Below are 23,334 nucleotides of genomic sequence, written 5' to 3'. Positions count from 1 at the left end.
GTTTGGTGCAAGTGTGTTTGTCTGAGGATCCTTATCCAGTGGAAGTAGCAAATTCATTGCATGCTGTTGTGGACGAACAAGTGATTACCGTTTCAGATTACAATTTCACATGCAATTTGAACCGCTAATACATGTTGATTACTTGTGAAATATGATATCTGAAATGGGTTGGACTGTTCATATTTTTTTAGTGAGGTTTTGTTGAGGAAAGCTGAGAAGACCAAGATCCACACCCTCATTTGAGTAAGATTAAATCATTCTCACGTTAGATGTGACCAAGAGCATTTGATCAGATTTACCTTTCTGTTAAATTGTCAAATTAAGTGCTCTTCTATTAGAGTAAGATTATTCAGTGTGTCAACAAATGCTTCTGAAGTGTGTCGGGCCAATTAAGTAGCAATTTGAGAGGGTGGAGAGCCTTAATCAACTTTCAGACATTTTGTCTTGCAGTATTTTGCTGCGTTTTTCAGTAAGTAAATATGTAGATACAAACACACATATATTTGTATATATATAATTAAAATAAGATACATTTCCAGTCATATTCTTTTTTATTTTATTATTTTTTAATTGATGGAAGAAAATACTTTTATAATGTTACAAATTATTTAAGATTTAATAATATAATATAATATAATATAATATAATATAATATAATATAATATAATATAATATAATATAATATAATATAATATAATATAATATAATATAATATAATATAATATAATATAATATAATATAATATAATAATAGTATTTAAGTGTTTAAGTCTCATCCAATTTTGCTTCTCAAGAAAATCTTTATTGTTTTAAATATGTTTATATATTTTGAAACACAAAATAATAAATAATAAATCACTTTTTTTTTGGCAGTGTGCAGTTTTTATTCCTACGTACTGTAGGTGCAAGAATTCATTTTCATCTTCAAAATGCTGTTTTACACCTCCCCCTTGTTTGTCCAGTATAAATTTGACCTAAATTCCAGCGGATTGTTCTGAATATTATATGTGGAGCTGCAAAGCTGTTAGACTGTGGGCGAGTGGAGAACTTGAGGCTTGCGTAAAGACTGCTGGCTGGGAGAACTTGCTTTTTCATCTCCTCTGCTCCCCCACTCTCTTGTCCTCCAGGCCACCCATTTCTACTGCAGTGATGAATAAAACAAGAGATGAGGGTTTGTTACGTTTATGCTGACTCTCTGTGATTTAAATGAAGCATCACACAAGCGCAGCTACACTTTCAAGTAGCATCTTGGTTGGTAACACACATACTCAAACGCAGGTCACCAAGGGAAGGTCAAACGGCTTTTAAATACTTTGCTCCATTGAAAAGCTTCCATGCTTTAAATGGACCCTCTGTACAAGAGAAGGAAGTAAACTGGGTCCTTGAGGTCCTCTGAGGTACGTGGTCAGGGGGGAAGAGAGAGAGAGAGAGAGAGAGAGAATCCCATATTGGGCGGGTGGTTGCTGTCAGTGGACCTTTTAAGTTTGATCTCATTTCTGCTCATGCCTGATGTGCTTGGTGATGATGGATGATGAGCCTGGGCGCATTGTGTTAGATCTTGCATATCTTCAGCCAAGCTTGTCAGGAGCTGACCAACCTGCTTTTAAATTAATCCATCCCATCTCTCTCTTCTCCTCCTCCTCCCCTCCTCCTCCTCCTCCATTCTCTGACACCCCAGACTGAGTGAAACAAGGCTGTGTCTCCTCATGCAGAATTTTTCACCGAATTACATCAGTGTCAAGCAGGTGAACGCTTCCAGATAATTTACCTCTCAGCCGAGATGGATTTGCATTATAAATAAGGGAATATTGCCAGTCTGTGATGCTGCCTTATTCAAAATAGCCTTGAGACCTGTTAAAGATGCCTAACTGAGCACAGAAACGTACTTAAAGTGTCACGATCCTTGTTTATCATCACCTGCCTAAGTTTCAGAGAGTGTGGCTATCTGCTTGAAAATGTCACAACAAGCTAAATGCACTTGCGTAGTGAAAGCTTGTGCTTAGCAACTCCGTTTGAGAATCACTGAGAGGGTTGTCTAGGTTTAGAGAGGATGTCAGAGTCTTCTAACCTGTAATTCTTGTTGATTTTCACACAGACCTAGAAACATTCACCCACATGCACCTTACATATCTTAATAGATTGGTCTCTTCAATGACAGGAATCGGGGCTCATGTTAGGATTTACTTGAGAATGTCAGTACTTAGAGCCACAGTTAAAAAAGCCACATTTCTACCTCATTACTTAGACCACCTGTGCATTTTCACACACTGGATGTGTCTGAATGCTGAAAAACACTGCCTTCTTAATCGTAGGAACTAGGCAACAAGGCGCATCCAAATGCGTCATAGTCTGTCTACCAAAATCTCTTTATCTGCCACACACAGCAAAGATTATTTTCTTACTTAATATTTTTAATCTTGTTTTCCAGTATAAAAATCTAAACATTCTTAAAACAAGACACATTTACTTCAGATGTAAAAATGTATCAAAATTTGTTTGTGCTTAAAACAAGAAATACTAAGTGCAAATAGGGTAAGAAAAATGATCTTGAATTGTATTTATTTTTCTTATCTTGTTTTAAATATAAAGTTATTTTGCTTCTCAAGTTAAATGTGTTGTGATTTAGGAATGTTTAGGTGTTTGTACTGGAAAACTGGACAAAAATACTAAGTATGAAAAAAAAATTTCCGTTGTAACGCATATGCAGTCATGGCATGCAAAAATTAAAACGGCGTCTGATTAGTAGTGTTTATCTGCCCGTATTGACATATACACAATTATACTGTCTAAATATCTGAATTTGCATATAGTGTTAATTATCTTTGGTATTATACAATTATTTTATGTATTTTATATATACAACAATTATATACAATAATTATTTATTACCAAATCTTCATTTTATATATATATATATATATATATATATATATATATATATATATATATATATATATATATATATATATATATATATATAAGCATTGAAGAAAATACAGTTTGCACGTTTTTTTACTGTGCTCTCTCTCTCTTTATATATATATATATATATATATATTTCCTCAATTCTTTGGTTTGTCAGAGTTCTCTTGATGAGGGCATGATGGCTCTGACCTCAGCAGTCATATTTAGCTCAACCCTTAATATACCAAAGAAAATCCATCCGGAAATGGGCAGAAGGTGCAGTCTGTCTGAGTCATCTGTATTATCCCATATGTCAAGTTCAACTGTCCACAAAAGGACTGGAATGGGAAAAAAAAAAATTCAAGCTTTCATCTTTAGACTGCATATGCTCATGCACCCTTGAATGTAACAGACAAACATCTTAAAATCGTTAATGGCAATGATGCTATAGATATAGATGTGCTAATGAAGAATGCCACCATTTAAGGCAGACGAAAAAAGCATCAATATATAACTGGATTCAGCCTCATCACACTGCAGCTCTGGTGAATGCTGAATATTGACATTTTGGACCAATGGGAAAATATGAATTAATAAATGGGGAATCAGCATCCAAATGAGGCTCACAATCAATTTCCATTATAAAACAGCAAAAGCTACTCTAAATATGTGAAACCCACAATGCCACTGCATTTGATGGAGTAGTTAAGTAAATTAAATTTAAATGTAGTTTTTTTTTTCAACTTGACTCCATTTCAGCTCAGAGATTAAATATTAGGCTGGTAATGTCTGAAGCTCTCTTGAATTTGTTCTAGATCATTAAGCATGCATTATGGTGCCTTGAAGCCTGTAAGAAACCAGTTTCCTTAGGGAAGGCATGTAAAATCACTGGCGGTTTAGTCTCTGACTTACAGATACTCTTTTTTTTTTGGACCTCAGAGCCATGAACTCGCTTTCCTGATTCAGGTGCGAGAACTTTCCAGCCCCTTGGGATTTTTTTTATGTGAGCTCAGCTTCTTCGTGACAATCCCAAGCGACGAGGACGCTGCGGGGAGCCAGAGCAACAATCATGTACACACAGCTGTACACAGAGGTGAAAATAACTCTTGTCCTGCCCCACTTTCCTTGACTTCTCCTAACATTTCTTCTGCGCCTTTCCGGCTGTTGGACAGCATGACTCATTGTTGGACTGTCACTCTCTTAATGATGTCAAAGGGTCCTTCTCTAACAGGAGTCATGTCTTCACGTGCCCATCTGTCTGAGGACTCAGCAGCCCCATTTAAGCCAAGTTTGATTAAATGTCAGAAGCAAAGATGTGTGCAAAAGGAAAAGGTGAAGGACAGCAATGCAGGATGGAAATTGCTTTTGAGGGGCAGGGGAACCTGGCAGCTCAATGCATTAATGATGAAGGGAAATTAATTTACATTGTAATAATGAAAGTGCGTCGGAGCCTGAGGGAGGGAAGCATGCAGTGTCTTTGGCTGAAGAAATGCCTTCTTTGGGAATATTTTTTTAAATCGCTCTCAAAAAGGGTAATGCACACACAGGTCATGTCAAGCTGACAACTGGGAAAGCTTTCTTTGGTGTCTTTTTCTTTTTCTTCTTTTTTTTTTTTTCTGCCAGTCCTTTAATATGGCTGTTATACAGTCGCCTGAATGAGAATGCTCCCTGGTGTAAAGCTGAATACATAACAGTCTTAACCACAAACAAAAATTAACAGTGTCTATAGTCTCGTTTGTATTTCTGTTAAACTCAATTAACCCACAGTGACTTCTTTTTCAATGAAAGTGGTTTTACTTCTTGATTTAGACTGTGGTTTTGGGTTTCGTATGGCATAAAATATTTTTCATACCAATTGTAAGGCTCAGTAGGACATTGTAGGAATGAAAGTCCTGGCTTTCAGTTAAAAGAGCTAACTGACATTTTGATAACTGGTCTGCCTGACAATACAGGTTTTAGCTTGATTGTAGCTAAAGGAGTTTAATTTGTACCATTGTTGTCATGTCTGGGAGACTAGATTGCACTAGCAAACATCCTTCAACTGGTTTAAAGCTGTTCATTTCCATCAGTGTTATTGTTGATAAATTTATTGTAGCTAAATATATATTGAAAAAAAAAAAATTAATGGCCAGGGTAGGTGTCAGATTTTTACTGTGCACATGAACAGAATAGTTCACCCAAAAATGAACATCATCATTGTCATCATTTACTCACACTCATGTCGTTCCAAACCTGTATGAGTTTCTTTCTTATGTTGAACACAAAAGAAGACATTTTGAAAAACCAAACAGTTGTTGGTCCCCATTGTAGGGCAAGAAATACAATTTGATTACCAGCATTCTTCAAAATATCTTATTTTATGTTCAACATAAGATAGAAACAGATACCATTTTGGAATGACATAAATTATGAAAACATTAAAATCTTTAGGATGAACTATCCTATTTTTTATTTCTTTTTTTCATGATTTGAGTTTCAGAAGCACAATTTATTGTTATACCATTGTCAGTTTTTATTATTGATTTGAAATATATTAATGAAGTAGCCTAGAAATCTAGACGCACCCTAGCGGCAGCAAAATGTATTTCGCAGCCTAGAGTACAGTCTAGCAACTTTCAATACAACTTCTAGCAGCAAAAACCCAGATTGGGTCAGGCCAATCACGTCGTGTATAGAGCAGGCGGGGCGGGCTTAACATATGACGACAGAGAGTTGCGACGGCTGCCACTTGAAAACAAAGAATGGTGGCTGCAGCTGTCGAACAATGATCTTTTGAATCGGCTTTGGCTGCGACTCTGGAGGACTTGGAGTTAAGTTTCTCTTTAAGAAAAGAGCAAAGAACGGCACTTAAGTCATTTTTAAAAAAGGAAGTTGTGTTTGGAGTTTTGCCGACTGGATACGGAAAAAGTTCAACCTTCTTCGTTGCTCTGATTGGTTGTAGCACTTTCCTATTGCGTGCAGAGGGATTTTGAGAGACAGCCGTTTATCCCGCCCCTCGGAGTAAGCCTCGTCTATGGAGAGTTTCCAGACTAAACATCTTGATGTAAGTCTGGCTGGCCAGGCTATTAACGAAGCACAATATTAACAAGCAACATATATTTCAGTCTTTCCCCATTCAAGTTGATAGGCACTCACATGGCCCAGGGGAAGTCGTGGCCTAATGGTTAGGGAGTCGGACTTGCAATCGAAAGGTTGTGAGTTCGAGTCTCGGGCCGGCAGGAATTGAAGGTGTGGGGAGTGCATGTACAGTTCTCTCTCCACCTTCAATACCACGACTTAGGTCCCCTTGAGAAAGGCATCTGTGACGAGTGGGGCGGGGCCGAGAGATGTGGGAACAGGAGCGAGGCCGGTGGAGTGATTGGAGATGAACGACACTTGTTCGACCCATCGGTCTCAAGTCCCACGCAGGAGATGGAGGGATATAAAACTGGAGCGACGAGTGAAGGACGAGAGGGGACTAGGCCTGGGTTTTAGTTTGTGTATTGATTTTTATTTGTGCACGACAGTCGTCTGCGAGGGGCTGTTGCGCTGTTTTGTGTTTATTTTGATTATTAAAGTTTTATTTGATTGTCCGCCGGTTCCCGCCTCCTTCTTGCCGAAGATTATGAAGATGTAATTCATTACAGCATCGAACCCCCAACTGCTCCCCGGGCACCGCAGCATAAATGGCTGCCCACTGCTCCGGGTGTGTGTTCACATTGTGTGTGTGTTCACTGCTCTGTGTGTGTGCACTTTGGATGGGTTAAAAGCAGAGCACGAATTCCGAGTATGGGTCACCGTATGTCACGTCACTTTCACTTTCAAATATGGCTTCAGAGTGGACTGATTTGCCATTAAAGGAACTTCATCACTCAGGCTTGGCAAAAACTAATGAGCTTCTAACACTGTCAAGCAATTGTTATGCATCGGATCTGATCCAGTCTTTTTTTTTTCAGCAAAGGCAAACACATATTGCAAGAACTGTTGTTATGGTTATTGTGTAAACAAGCGTTTTTCTGAGGTCTTAAAACTGCATGACAAATAAATTAAGAAAACAGGGACAGAACAGTCTGCGTTTACTGAATGTAAATCATTTATTTTTCTTTGCCTCTCTGGTTGAGCTAGTTAGCAGCGTGGTCGGGACAGCTGCACACCAGCATCCCATGGTGGGAATCAGTGTCCAAAACACAGCATATTTATGCAGGTCTTTCCAGCAGGAGTGTCATCATTGTTTTAATATGGTGATGGTGGGCTTTGTTAAAAACAACTGCAAATAACCACAGCAGGTTGCCAGTCGTTCATGACGGTTTAATTAAATTTTACCCATGGCCCAATAAATGCAGACACAGGCTTGAGGGTAGACCACCATATATCCTCAAACAAAAGCCAGAACAGCACCGTTTGTTTGCATGCTGGCAGACGACAAGAGGGCCACACGACTGCAAAGCAAAAATTGAGAGTTATTAATGGCTAACAGTGCGTGGCGGCCCACTGCCAGTATGATAAACAGTGCTTGGTGTTGCTGTTTTTATATCACATATTATATCAGGCTATTACTTCACTCAGTGGTCTGCAAAGCTCATTAATCCGCCTTGTCTCAGAGGTGTCACCGCAAACCGGCCGTCCTTTTAAGAGACGTGCCCCTGTGGCTGTAAATCTGTGCCTAAGATGCAGAATCCTCATGCCATTGCAATCTAATGCATCATCATCATCAGGACTTGCCAATGGCTTAGCTGTCTTCATCGGCACTGAAGGCCACAAAGGGGGTCGGGATACTTTATCCTAACTGATGTACTGAAGAGTATTGATCTGATTGACCCAAGAGGTCAAGCTTTGGCTGGTTAGTATGGTCTAGTTGGACCTCTCTTATCTTTCTCTATCATACAGAAATTTCTAGGTTTTTTTTTATTTTTATTTTTTTTATTGTGGATGTTTTAGTTTGTTGAAATGAACTTTAACTTACAGTAAGTGTTTTTTTGTTTGTTTGTGAAAGAAGTCTCTTAGGCTCATCAAAGTCTTATTTGATACTGTAAAAATGCAGTATTGTGAAATATTATTAAAATTTTAGTTTTTAGTATTAAATTACAATTTAACACTTTTAGTATTTAATTATTTAAAAAAAATTCAATTCTGAGTAACAGGGCATTTCTTTATTTGATTTTGTTGTGAGCATTTGCAGCATGGGTCTTTATTTGTTTGTGTTGTGATTATTTGCAGTCATTTCTTTATTTGTTTGTGAGTATTTGCAGTCATTTCTTTATTTGTGTTGTGCGTATTTGCAGTCATTTCTTTGTTTGTGTTTTGAGCATTTGCAGTGCGTTTCTTTATTTGTTTGTATTGTGAGTATTTGCAGCTCGTTTCTTCATCTGGTTGTGTTGTGAGCATTTGCAGTGCGTTTCTTTATTTGTTTGTGTTGTGAGCATTTGCAGTGTTTCTTTTTTTGTTTGATTTGTGAGCATGTGCAGTGCGTTTCTTTGTGTTGTGAGCATTCTCAGTGTGTTTATTTGTTTTTGTTGTGAGCATTTGCAGTTTGTTTCTATATTTGTTTGTGTTGTGAACATTTGTAGCACGTTTCTTTATTTGTTTGTGTTGTGAGCATTTGCAGTGCATTTATTTGTTTGTGTTGTGAGCATTTTGAGAGTTTATTTGTGCTGTGAGTATTTGCACTGTGTTTTTGTATTTGATTGTGTTCATTTGCAGTGCATTTCTTTATCTGGTTGTTGTAAGCATTTGCAGTGCGTTTCTTAATTTGTTTGTGTTTCGAGCATTTGCAGCCCGTTCTGTCAATCTGATGAAGATATTTTAATTTGCTGGTGCTTTTTCTATTTCCATGTGTTTTCTGAAGTTGCAGTGCATTAAGCTCTCTCTGCCACCATAATAAACTACATTTTAAAATATATTAAAATAGAAAACTAGTAGTCATATTACTGTTATTACTGTTTCTGCAGTGTTTTTAATGTATGTAATGCAGCTTTGGTGAGCATTAAAAAACTGCTTTCAAAATCTTATTTTTTAAGAACCTTTGGCCTGCAGTTTATATATTTTTTCCCCAATCTGCTACTTTTGCCATCACAGCTAAGGATAGTCTCTAGAAAAGTGTTGGCAATGCAGTGCCCATGAGACAAAGTTCATATTGCAAGCTTCCAGGGGGTACCATGCTATGTGAGCAGTGCCTTTAAGATGAATGCTTACGGATACCTCTCTCCAGGTATTAAAGACCTCCCAAGACTCACCAAAGAGAGTTTCCAAATAGCAATTTGTTTGCAAATGTAACATATGTCTTAGCTCCATTACACTGTCAACCTACTTACTAGGGTTGGCAAGACAGGGTGAACTGCAGAGACTTTTCACCCAGCTGTGTTCCTCTCAAACAGTGACAGGCTTGACAGTGTGCACCAATATAGAGCCTCTAGCTGCTCTGTCTGAAGTGTAGGAGGGAAAAAGTCGTCTTTCATTTTCTTCAGGTCGTGGCAGTTCGCTGAGAGAGAACACATTGTAAACCCTGCTTAAGGCCAATTATCCAAGCTCTTCCTTCAATGAATTTGACATTGTTTGAGAAGATCAATGTGTTATTGTCATCAGTGTGACAGAATTATTGCCGCCTTGTTCCATGTTCATAATTATTTCAATTTTTCATCAGTTGGATCTCAAAGATTTCTGCCTTTTGATTGTCCTCTGAATTTAACAGTAAATTACTATTACTTGATCAATGGCATTTCCAGACTAGTTTTACTACAGGATGCACTATTAACACTTAAGTGTAGCGACCAATTCTCAATATTAACCAGTTGCTTATTAGCATGCCTGTTATTAATCTAATTTATTAATTATTTTTTTTTTTTTACAACCAACATGTTATGCAGTTGATTTACAAAGAAACTACCCTCCCCCCACCCTTTTTTATGTAAGAGTGAACAACAATTTTTAAATATGATTTCAGCCACTTCCAGTTATTTTAGATAAAAAAAAAAACATTCCGTTATGCTGCTTCATGTTACATACTGGTACCATATTATTTTAATTTAAGATTCATTTACTGTACTGTTCTTTATGTATTCATAAACACAGAATTGCAATGCAACCAGTTTTAGCTTTGTTATTCCTCTAGTTATTTACCTGTAGTGGTTAGCATCAACTAGCAAAAATAAAAATAACTATAATAATAATAATTTAAAAAAAGCTAATTTTATCACACAAGGTACAAGAGTTTGTTATTTGCATCTCACAATAAACTAATACAATCAAACCAACACTGGTTACTAGTATATAACTGTATAAATAAGTTACTCTGGTGGCAAGAAGTTGCATCAGGGGCAACTTGATGCAAACTGCTAAATGTTGGCTAATCAGTTTGTGTTATATATTTTTTTTTTATTTTGGATAGATCCTTGATTAGCTGCCATTTCTTGAAGCTGCTTCTCATTCTGATTTAAAGTAGGGATGGGCGTTTTCCACAAATATCACATTCGAATATTTGAGCGAATATTCGAAGATTCGTTTATTTAAATTAAGTTTAATGAGTCAGACGTTATTTTTCAGCAACATTTGTTTTCGTCATTTTGAACAAGCTTACAATAAGCTTGAACATTACACATCGTGTTTTGTAGCTTAAAACCTTTAACAATGCGTGCAAACAAAAGTACAGATTAAAAGCAAAAAAAAAGTGAACAAAGAAAAAACGTAAAGCAGCCTGCAGCAATTAGGCTATTGTACAGAATGTAGCTTACACTTTACTTTTAAACTGTCAGCAAATCTTTTTTGCTTTTTTTCTATTGTTTCAAATGTTCTTGTTAAGAAATACGGGCATGTAAACATGATTGGGGGAAAGTCGGCTCCTTAGTCTGTTAACAATAAGGCCGGCCGCGGAGAAAACGCGCTCTGACGCACAGACGTTGGCGGGACTCACAAATAACTGTGTGCTAAGCGAATACGTTTTGTGAAGCGCTTCGTGTTTTCGTTTCACCACTGAATGGGATCCTCATCTGGAGGAATACATGGCTCCAGCAAGAACTGTTCCCACTCATCTCGGCTGGACTCTCTGTAATCATCGCTGGAGAACTGGCTCAGCCTTTTCCGACAAGTGGGCATTGCATTCCACGCCTTATTAGGCGCGATATGTGAATGGCCCCTTAATCATTCATTAATTATTTTTTGCTTGCATACACCTTCAAATATGCCGTGGAGAATCACAGAAAGTGACCAAATTAGGTTTTATTGTGAACTTTTTTTTTTTTTTTTTTTTGCGAAATTCGAATATAATTTTTATTTATCGAATAATTAGAGCAGAACGAATATTCGAATGTTCGACTATCCGTGCACATCCCTAATTTAAAGTAGGTTTATCAGATTTTTAAGAAGGTCTCTTCTCTTGGGAAATAGTTAAAGTTGGACTACATGGTTAGGACCACCCATGTTATTGTGACCTGATGTTGTTATATAGTTATCCAGTTGCCCTTGGTTTTTTGGCTTGAGCCAGACAGAGTGCTATTTCTTTGCTCTTTAATTTATTTGGTGAAGTTATCTTTTGCCTCACAACTCAATTGCCTGTTTAGAGCCGCAATCCAGCAGTTTGTAAATCAGAATTCGCAACTACCCTCTTATAACTGCGCACACTTACACTCTCTCACTCATCCGAAGAAGAGTAGCCGCCACGGGATAGGGAGTAGGACTGATTAAGACAGGCAGGAATTTGATTCCTGTTGCTTTATTCCTCTTGAGAGTAGCTGCAGGATATTAATCTGGCCAGTGTTGCTTATGAGGACTTGCTACAGGCTCTTGAGTACTTTATTGTGGAATTACGTTTTGTTCTCAATCATGCTACCTAAGTTGCTTGAGGAAGCCTTTGCCGCAATATGAACAAGCATCTGTGTCCTTTCAACATTTAATTTTTTATTTTTATTTTTCAAGCATCCTGAGCCGTCTGTCTTTTCTGATTTTAAGCAAAATAAGAAATGACAACAAGGTGCTTGTTATTGACATGAAAGTTCTCAGCAAAAAAACTTTTTCTTAATGAATATTTTTTTCTTGTCTTCCATAAAAAAATGTAAACAAACATCCTTACAACAAGGTAAGTTTACTTGAGAAACAAGTAAAGATATTGAAGGCTTGTTTTCAAAGAATGTATTTTGAATTGCACAAAATTTTTCAGCATAAAATGTATTACATTTTCTAAAGAAATAAGTATTTTAGGAAAGAAATTTTGCATAATATCTTATGCAGTTCAGTTTTAAATGTATCTAGTTTTAAGGATGTTTTAGTATTATTACAAATGTACTCATTAAGAAAGTCGTTTTTGCAGTTACAACAGATTCTCGGTCTGACCTAACTGAATTTTGAAATATAGATGGTTTTATTAGTTGGCAAAACAAATCAAAGCAGATGCGCATGGACTTGAGCATAATACCCCCATCTACAGCATTCCCCATCACTGCGGATGAAATATGTGGCCTTAGAAGCTTCCACCTTGAGTTTTGTTTCTATGGCAACTCTATTCTGTCCTCTGATAAAAGACCCATTATGATGTTTTGCAGAGGATTGGAGACAAATTGAGTGTTTTCTGAGATTTTTCTTGTTAAAGGCCTGACAGTGTTCACAGTGTCCTGCAGGTAGTGTCTTGACTTGGCCTGTTCACAGCTGACCAGAGACTCTAATGTGATATGGGCAACATCTCCTATGTGCCACTCATTGAAAGAGCACCAATTTGTCCCCACGAACTGTGAAAATACTCTGCTTCAGCCTACTTCCCACAAACCGCTGAGGGTAGACAATTCTTTGACATAGCTCTCATGTATACAGGTCGACAAGATTCAATTTCCTTGTACATAGATATACAAGATTCAATTTTAGACCCCGAAATACTGTTTTCCGTTGCAGCTGGATCTGTAGAGACCAACAAGTGCAGATGAAATTGCTTCGAGAAACATTTCCACTGCATGCGCTTTTATCTGACGTGCACATATGTACAGGTCATTGTGTGCTTATTTCTATACATGTTCTAAGACTTTGTCTGAAACTAGAATAATTGTCAGTCTACAAGTATCTCTTTACCTAAAAGCTGGTGTATATTCTTGTACCTCATCTAGGATTAATTTTTTGAATCAATAAAGTATGCTAATACTTTGCTAATAATAAAGCGTTGATTTTTGGCACAGTACTGCTGTCCGGAACTCATTTTATGTTGTATATAGTGATGATTTTTATGCTGTGTTAGGCTTTTCTAACTTTTTTTTTCTCAGTATGTAAATAGTCATTTATAATTTTTTGCTTCTAAGGCATTTTGATAAGTTTTTTTCTTCATATTTATATATGCTATTATTTGCATAACATTATCATTTTAGTGAAGTGACATTCAGTGACATTCAGCCAAGTATGGTGACCCATACTCAGAATTTGTGCTCTGCATTTAACCCATCCGAAGTGCACACACACACACACACTGTGAACACACACCCAGAGCAGTGGGCAGCCATGTATGCTGCGGCGCCCAGGGAGCAGTTGGGGGTTCGATGCCTTGCTCAAGGGCACCTAAGTCGTGGTATTGAAGGTGGAGAGAGAACTGTACATGCACTCCCCCCACCCACAATTCCTGCCGGACCGGGACTCGAACTCACAACCTTTCAATTGGGAGTCCGACTCTCTAACCATTAGGCCACGACTTCCCTTGTGTAGATTAGCTGTGTCTGTTACTTTACAATACATGATATATGAACTCTAAACAAATATAAATAGCATTAAATAAATTTTGATAGCTTCTCTCACACGAGAATTTGCTTTGGTCAGGAATTGGATAAATGTGTTATGGAGTAATTTAGGTTCTGTTTAAGTTCACTTTGAGTTTCTATTTCTGTGTTCTGTTGTCAACCATATCATAAATCTCTTCAAATCCTTTTGTTTTAGGGGCCATTTTTGATGAGTCTTCCAAAAAGGATGATGAGGTGTTCCGCATGGCGGTGGCAGATCTCAACCTCAACAATGAGATCCTGGAGACAGAGAAGATCACTGTGTCCGTGGAGTTTGTAGACGCAAACAACCCTTTCCAAGCAGTGCAGGAAGGTACGTCATTTGAGTATTTAAATCTGTTTTCGGAACATACTCTTGCACCTTTATGGACTCATGACTTTTAAATGTGAGGCTCATATGAGTAGCAATTACAAAAAAAAATGCCAATAATCTAATACAGCATGTGCCTCCTCAATTCAAGTTAAATAATAGTTAGAAGGAAACAAGACAAATGCGGTTGCTGGATGGACAGAGGAATAGATGTATAGATCGGTGGGTAGGTCGGTAGAAAGATTGGTTATATAAACTGGTAAATGAGTGGTTAGGTTAGAAAGGTGGGTGGGTAGATAGATAGGTTAGATAAACTGGTGGATGTGTGGTAAGATAGATGGGTGAGTAGCTAGATATCTACTGTAGGTTACATTGATCGAAGACAGGTTGTGTAGATAAGCATCTACTGTAGTTTGGTGAGTGGGTAGATAGGTTAGACAGATCAGTGGTTGGGTATCTAGATAGGTTAGAGAGGTGGCTGAGTAAATAATATAGATAGGTGGGTGGGTGGTTTAGATAGATATGTAAGATAAACTGCTGGGTGAGTGGTTAGATAGGTGGGTGAGTCAGATGGGTGATTGGGTAGATAGGCTAGACAGATCTGGTGGGTGTCTATCTAGATAGGTTAGATAAATTGGTGGATGGATAGATAGGTTAGATAAACTGGTGGGTAAGTAGATAGATAGTTTATGTATACAGGTCGACAAGATTCAATTACCTCAACATAGAGATGGCTGAGCAGATAGATTGGTCAAATAGATTGGTGGGTCAGGGGGTAGATAGGGTAGATTGGTGGGTAAGTAGATACTGTAGATATGTACTGTAGGTTACCTTGGTCGGTGGGTTAATGGGTAGATAGATATGTTACAAAGATAGGTATGTACATTAGGTTAGATAGATCAATGAGTTGGGTTTTATATAGACTGGGTGGATAGATAGGTGGATAGATACTGTACAGTACATACAGTGACTGCAGTGCAACATATACAAAAATACATCGTACACATGAACTGGTGGGTACTAAATGTTATAAACAGAGCAAATGTAAAGCAGTTGTTGAGACAAACAGTTGTAGGCAGAGGAGTCAAAACAAGTCAATGTTTCATGCACACAGCGGAAGAATTGTGGAGTCTTATGGCAGTAGGCAGGAATGACCTTCAGTGGCACCCTCTGTTACACCGTGGACGGATCACTCTGTTGCTGAATGCACTCTTCATTTCTGCAAACATGCCTTGGAGAGGGTGGGAGACATTGTTCATGACGCTCATTAAGTCGGACACCATTCTGCTCTGAGCCATTACCTCCAGAGAGTCAAATAATGTTTGCATAAGACAGAAGACATGAATAGCCCGCATTTGTTTACTTGCTCTTAAAAAAATGTATGTATTATGATGTAAATAGCTTTGTTAAACCTATGAAGGAGCTTAAAGGGTAAGTATGGCTAAATTAGGAGCCTCTTTTGATCATTAGAATAAAGTCTTGCCTGAGTCCTCCACTTTATATGCTCGCTCAGCCTGACGTTATGCAATTGTCTGGATCCAACACTTTCATAGCATTCAGAGGTCAGCATTATCTCACCTCTAATATTTGATTTAAGATCAGTGGAATGATCTAATAATACCATGAGGCTGTGGTTTCCACAAATTAGTGCTGTTCGCTCACGGAGCAGGGCCATTTTCTGTTATCCTGCAAGAAAGGAGGACAGGTTACAAGGCCTTTGGAATGCTGCCATCCATGCATCAGCAGGTTCACTGTGCTCCACACAGTCGCAGAGTTCAGTTAACTAGCACTTAATCTAACTTTGGCATCTTCCTGTGTTTCTCCCTCTATCTTATAAGAAAGTTGTATGTTTGTTCTTATTTGTTCCAAGGTTTCACAACATTTAAAAATGGAGCAATAATGGATAGATATGCTAAATTGTTTAAAACAGACCAGGAACTAAACTCAGACAATGTGTGATACTTTACACGGTTGGGTTTCACTAAGTAGAGGTTATGGTGGTGGCGTTATTTTGGCACAAGATTCACTAAAGGATAGTTAATAGCGCAAAACCCTAAAACATAGTGCTCAGTGCTATTTGTGTAGCACGGTTCTCCATCATACAGGTTGCTTCTAAGTACCAGGTTGTTGAGGATCTAAATAGCATCATTAAAATGTGCTCGACTACACCGTGCATGGATTTATGTCTCATCATGATCTTTATCTCCATTATTTGATCATCATTTTGATGAATTACTGCCGCCATGATCAACAGAAAATATGCACAAGCACCTCTTTTCAATAAAAGTCTGTTTACCGGCTGCTTAGCAAGGCGGTAATAGCACAATAATAATTGGACTAGGCAAATGGCACTGACTGAGGCATGTTTGTGCTGAGAAGAATGACAATGGCAGTATAAATAGAGGCTAGTTAAGTTGGACTGCGGGTGGTTAGTGTGCTGGTTGTAGGTTTATGAGCTAAAATGTGGTACACTACAGAGACACAGCTGTTTTGTAAGGGACTATTGTTATCTGTCACATTTTGTATTTTTTCAATTGAACAAATCATCTCACATTTAATGATACAGGGCTTTGATTTAAAAAAATTGTACATAGAAAGTATGTGGCTGCTAGACTCGTGCTGATAAGGTAACATCCCCAGTCTAGATACAGTATGTTAATGTAAACATGCCTGACATTTTTCTGACTCTCATTCGTCTCATTTAATTGTCTGTGATATTGTTAGACCCGTTGGCAAGCATCTCAGCTTTTTGTTCTCCTCCGCATCTGAGTGTGGATGAATTCAGCATCGCTGTCTTCCTTTTAAACGCATGGTTGTCTTAGAGGTCAAAGGGAGAGTGGGACATGTTGTAGTTGACCCCTGTTATCTAATGGAGAGGGCTGCATTAGCTAACTTCACCCTCTGCTCTTGATGGTTCTTCTCACTTGCAGAAAGCGCTTTTCTTCTCTGTTTGTATGCTTTACCATCCTTTCTTTTGTTTACTGAAATATTCTGAGTGAGTGAGCCTAATTACAGGTGCACATGTGTTATGGTTCAGCATGAGTGCAGATGATTCTGCTTCTTATGGATGTCTGATTCTGGACCTTGTTATGTATACCTCATTTGTTTAAACATCTGTTTATCTTCTCAAAGTCAGCTTCCTGCTATGTGATTAGATGAATTGCATCCAGAAAAGCTTGTCTCTCATGTACAATCTGTTCTAGCTTGCAAGTTTTTAACAGTTTTTAACAGTTTTTAACTTTTGTCATAGAATAAATCCACGATTTGACAGATTTAATTGACTATGTAATGCTGTAGCTCAAACTCATATGCATCTGTCTCCTATAGCTATTGATTAATAAATGTAAATGAGGCAGAATTCTAAGAATTCACATTAATGGAGATTAGTATTCATGCATGCTGCTACTTGCAGGGACTGTTACAAAAGTTTGCATCTTCCGGGTAATGCTATAGTACTGTAGGTGTTAGCAGAAGTTGTGCAGAGTGTATGCAAATGAGCAGCAACATCAAATGGGAGTGCAGTCAGAGGCCACAGACTGTTTTTTTTTTTTTTTACATAAACTGCCATTCAAAAATTTGGGATCAGTAAGATTTTTTAAATGGATATATAATATTTATTTGGTCAAAAATACAGAAAAACTGTAATATTGTGAGATATTATTTCATTTTCTAATATTGGTTTTCTGTTTGAATATACTTTAAAATATTTAAAATGTATTTCTGTGATCAAAGCTGAATTTTCAGCATTATTACTCTAGTCTTCAGTGTCACAGGATCCTTCAGAAATCATTATAATATGCTGATTTATTATCAGTGGTGGAAACAGTTGTGCTGCTTCATGTTTTTTTTTTTTTTTGGAAACTGATACTTTTTTTCTGGATTCTTTTAGCATTAATTTAAAGTTAAAATGCTTTCTAACAAAATAAGTCTTTACTATAACTTTTCATCATATGAAAAAAGTATTATTTTTTTTTGTATTCATAAAAGAATCCGGAATTTGTATTCATTAAAGAATCCTGAAAAAAGTATCGCGGGTTCCAAAAAAAAAAAAACATGAAGCAGCACAGCTGTTTCCACCACTGATAATAAATGAAAATTAAGCTTTGCATCACAGGAATAAGTTATATTTTTAACTATATTAAAATAGAAACTGTTATTTTAAAGTGCAATAATATTTCACAAAATAATTTTTTTTCTGTATTTATGATCAAATAAATACAGCCTTGATGAGCACTTGATGAGCACAAGAAACAAGAAACAAAAAATAGTAAACATATTAAATATATAAAAAATCTTACTGATTCCAAAATTGTGAACGGTAGTGTATATTGATACAAATAAAGAATACTTTAATTATACAAGGCATATTTTATGGAACCGATTACTTTTAGATAACTGAACTGATTGAATTGGCACACTTATGAATTTATTGATATTGTTCTGATTTAAGCATATATGCAATAAATTATACAAGATATTTGCTATTTAAAATGGTCTTTTACTGTTTTTCCCCCACATTCGCTACACACCCCTTCTATGTGTCTTTGTAGAAAAAAGGCTAAAGCGAGTGATTTACATAAAAAAAGGTGTAACCTTATTTTTAACCTGAGTAGCAAAGTGAGAAATTCCTGTCTTCTAATCTTTACTTCTACACTGACAAGGTTCATCCAGCCCTAAGGGGTAGTAGAAGAGAGTAAGAATATTTATTTATTCTCAATAGTTTATATTTGTTGTGTACATGTCTTTGCCATTGGCCAGATTGGACTCTCTGTTCCCAACTTATTCCTCTGTCTGTCTGTTGCACATTGAGTGTTTTTTTTGCTTGTTTCTAGGATGCTGTGGGTTTTTGAACCATCAGCAGGTTCTCTGATCTGCCAACTAAGACTGGCAGATTCTCTTTGAACTCACATCAGTAATTACAGTATGCTCTTACATAGATGTCTTGTTTTGTCCTTTCTATGAAGCATCACCAGACTCACTGGAAAGTATGTCTGTATGAAAGGTCAGACGCACTGAAGGATGACTAGTGAATTGACAGGCCCTTCACATATTTAGTTTCTAAGAAAACATCCAAGTGCTTGATGCTGTATCGATTTGTTTTTTTCTTTATTTATTTTGAAATCCAGTCACCATAATCAAACGCTAATATGTGCATTGTAGACCCACCTGAACCTGTAATTTTGATGAACAGGATTGTAACACTGTAGACACTGAGACTGACACGTCCACATTTAGTAGTCGATCGATATGGGTTTGCATTGACAGATTCTTGAAATGATACCTTTGGTCCTTTCTAAGCTTGAATATTTGGTTACATACTTTACTCAGTATACACATCCTTTTTTAATAATGGTTGAAATTATCTATTAGATAAAAATTTGTCCTCTGAAGTAAAGAAAGTAAGTTTGCATAGATTGCATACATCTCTGTCTTTTTTTCTCAGAAATTGCAAGTTAACATTCCACTTTTATCCACCACTACAGAATAAAAAAATTAAAAAAGGTAATTGCTATTTTATTAAATCTCACATGAGTTTCATTGTAATTTTGAGTTTGTATCAAACAAATCTGTGTTTGTCATGCAAACCTGAGTTTATAAAATACAATTCTGAAAAATAAAGTCCAAAATGTGAGATGTAAACTCATAATTGAGAGAAAAAGGGCACAGTTACCCTTTTATTTTATTTTTTATTTTGTGGTGGAAACAGACTTGTACAGAATAATGTATGTACCTTGATCTTAAAAGAAACCTGTCACTATGGACACTATGGAGCTGTGAAAACACCTTTCCTGGAAGCATTACAATGTGTCAGTCAGAAGACCTCCATATAATATTTTTATAAAACTGTGTACTGAAGCTGCCTGGCTTCATGACATTGCTGTTAAAATGCAGTCTGGTCCTTTGTGATAAAACTGATGTTTTTACAATATTCTGCTAGTTTCTTACAGTATGTCATGAGTTTGACATTGTGATGAAGTGTTGTGCATTGTGGGAGATTTTACTTTTCTTTATGAACAATGATGACAATGACATCTATAATGCAGTGTCAGGTTATAAATAGAAATATACTCTCATGGGAAAGATAAAGGGACTGATTATAATGATGAGTGAAGGTCTGAAGCTATTTCAATGCAGCTGAACATGCATTTCAGACATTTTACATTTAAAATACTTAAAAAATTCATTTCTTATAATGAGGGGAATTCTGAAGCAGAACGGGAAAATTGTAAACGGATTTTTGACAACCTAACAAGGTGATGTCTGGTGTTAATAATTTTAAGAGGTAGGTTGTCCCAGGCGACTCATCACTGTTTTTGTTTGCATTGGCTTTCTAAATTTAGCAGAGTCACATTTTAAAAACAGCCTATATATCAATTATTAATTTCATGGATTTGATACTAAATCTCTGTTGAATTGAAGTTTTTCATTATTGATGAAGGATAGCAAGGTAAGCTTACTTTCAGGCTGGTCATCCTCTGCCATTGGGAACTGCTATAAATTTGTTTTTATTTACAGTAGTTTACTTTATTTTTTAAAATATCTTTTTTAAATCATTTACTCCATAAATCAAGTAGGTTGATAACACTTTTGAGAGTTGCAGCTGTTAAACTCTGCCTTAGGCTATTTCAAATGACTTTTACAAAAAAAGCTTTTAGTTTTAAAAGACTACCAACATCTCAAACTACAAGAGAGAGATTCTGGCTTTGACAGGTTTTTCAAAGAAAGCCTCAAGCATCTAAAGTTATAACTGCATGCCAAAAACAAACTGAAATTACTGTCAACTCCTAAAACAATGCAGTAATAATGTGTGACTTAAACACATGCCAGATTAGACTGCAATGTTCTTAACTAGAGTCTTCTTCAGGTGCATTCCCTCACCTTTTATTGTTGTTCTTCTCATCCGGTTCTTCTATACACACATCCTGATATTGCCTTTCATGGTCTTCACCCTCTAAATGCCCCCAGTCAGTGTTTCTGAGGTAGAGCCACAATCCAGTTATCCAGCCTCTAATCAATGGGGGGTGTTTCCAGCAGCGAGTCTGACATTTGTAATAAAGCGATGATATGATGGCATTCTACAGCTGACAGCTGGGTAAAATCCCGCCAATGTGTTTTGGTGGCATCTCAGAGGAACTTGGAACTTCCAAATGTGAAGTTTGGCACTTCTTCAATGGGGAAACTGGCACTTTCAAAGTTTCCCATTAATGATGGAGGGACATTTCTTTGCGCTTTTGGAAAATGGGAAAACAGCAGCTGGCGGAATGTCTCTATTGGACATCGCAGGAGGGGTAGCCGGCTTCCTACTCCTGCTGAGAGACGACGTCTGAGCTGTGAGTGTGAATTTGGCTCGACTGATGGAAATGATTATTGCACAGATTATTGTGAGAGGAGTCAAGCACTTGATGGTCTCAAACACCAGTGTTATGCAAGTTAATTGGTTTTCTGATTTAATTTGAAAGAAAAAAAAGAAGGGTTTCAGAAATACATTTGAGGAAATAACATTTATAAACTCAAGACCAAGGCAATAAATGTTTATAGTAGGGATGCATAAAACGAAAAGAAAAACAAAAATTCTGTCATCATTAACTTGCCCCCATGTTGTTCCAAACTGCATGACTTTCTTCTGTGGACCACATAAGAAGATATTTTGACTGTTTTTGTCTATATAATGACAGTCATTGATGTTCATTGTGTGAACAAAATATAAGGCGTTCTTCAAAATATCTTCTTGTGTGGTCAACAGAAAAAGAGATAGAAAGGAGGGAAAATCAATATTAAGTAAAAGTTTAATAAAGTAAAAGTCTGTGACTTTGAGAAGTAACATTATTCCTACTGTTGGCATTATCCTGACTTTGTGTGTGTGTGTGTGCACTAACTCTCCCATGCTGTGACTGTCCAAAACGTAGACACAGCTTTCAGTTGTCTGAAAAGAGAGGTCCAGTCACCCTGGGGCTATAGCAGTTGCCTCTTGCCTTCACTAACCAGCCTGCCTCCTTCCATCTCCTTTTTCCCCCTTTTTGTCTTTCTCTCCATACACAGCTATAGCAGAAATAATAACTCTCATTTATTTCACAGATTTCCTTCTCAACCTCAATCACACTCTTTTCAAATCATTCCATTGGATTCTGTCACTGTAATGACACTTCTCATGCCTGATCCCCCTGAGCCGTTGTGAGAGAGAGAATTAGGTTCTTCTGACCAGACCGCCTTCACTCTGCTGGGAACCTGATTGTGCAAACTGCCGACTGGCCTTCCTTCCCCCTCCAGCACAGAAACAGAATACAAATAAGCCTGTAGTTCCCTTCATAGTGATTTGAATCACTCTGAGAATTATAATGACCTGGGCCTTATGAAAGGTTGTATTGATTCATTAGTGCAAGTCATGCATCTTTCCACCATGACGGCACATGTCTTGGCTTTCAGGCACATGTTCTTATTTCTCATTTTTTAAACCAGTTTTGGACTGTTTGAGCACCTTTCAGTAACAGGTGGAGATTGCTAAGTAGTTTTGTGCTACCGTTATATAGTAATGCAACATTTTTTTCCCCCCTGAATGGAATAATTCTCAATTTTGTATTTATTTATTTTATCTAATATCTATTTAAATTTTATTTATTGTCATTCTCAACCTGAAATGTATTACATTAGCTATCCCTGTAGGTATAATGTAAATGTATTAACATTTTTTAGGTATCCCTAAAAACATTTTTTATTATTTTTTTTTACATTTTATTATTATTATTATTTATTTGATTTTTTTTACACAAATTTTCTGCAGACCCTCTAGAACCTCCTTGTGGTCCCCTGGGAGTACCAGTTTGAAAACCCTTGGGTCATCCAAACTAACCGGAGGTTAAGATAGCTTAATAAAACTACTTGATATATTGCCATTCTACTGAACTGGCCAAATGTTCCATAACAAAAAAGTTCACGTCAGATAGTACTGCATTGTTATAGGTTAAGCATCACTCAATGAATCTCTCATTGATTTGTCCAGCTCTGGAGGTCAGACATTGTCTTCAGAAGTCATGGCTGACCTTAGCTCTTTTACTTTACTGTTTTTCTATTGATCTTCACTGTCAAGTCCCTCAAACAATGGAAGGAGGTTTCTGTAGGCCTCGATCATTTTACAATCCTCTAGAAGCATACACTCTACTCAAGAATTTATAGCTCCTTTAATCAAAGACCATAGATTTAAGTCTCATTTGAGCATTTGGATGTCAGTGGATGATCCTGGGATGATCTGGGTTTTGTGCTGAAATTTGACACCATGTGTTGTTACCAACAGCTATTGAGTGTAGATCCAGTTGGAAGACATACTCTTATCCCTACACTGTCCCTCATGTAATCTTCACATCTCCCCACCTCTTCTAGCAGCTGCAAGGCCCTGTTTGCCAACACA

General features: G+C 37.0%; 1 protein-coding gene across 4 annotated transcripts in view; it reads left to right on the top strand.

Annotated features, from left to right (window-relative positions):
- grid2 (glutamate receptor, ionotropic, delta 2) overlaps nucleotides 1-23,334 on the top strand; it is a 443,770-nt gene that overhangs the window by 40,101 nt on the left and 380,335 nt on the right. For all 4 annotated transcript variants that reach the window (XR_009422772.1, XR_009422773.1, XM_059503539.1 and 1 more), the window contains exon 2: nucleotides 13,779-13,934. Coding sequence is in view for 2 of the 4 variants with exons in the window: in XM_059503539.1 (XP_059359522.1) it covers nucleotides 13,779-13,934 (156 nt within the window). In the remaining 2 variants the exon portion in view is untranslated. The remainder of the gene's footprint in view (nucleotides 1-13,778; nucleotides 13,935-23,334) is intronic.

Source organism: Carassius carassius, chromosome 21 (genome assembly GCF_963082965.1).
Source record: "Carassius carassius chromosome 21, fCarCar2.1, whole genome shotgun sequence".
Taxonomy (NCBI): domain Eukaryota; kingdom Metazoa; phylum Chordata; class Actinopteri; order Cypriniformes; family Cyprinidae; genus Carassius; species Carassius carassius.
The sequence above is the reverse complement of the archived record's forward strand: the minus strand, read 5'-3'. Positions and strand labels throughout refer to the sequence as shown.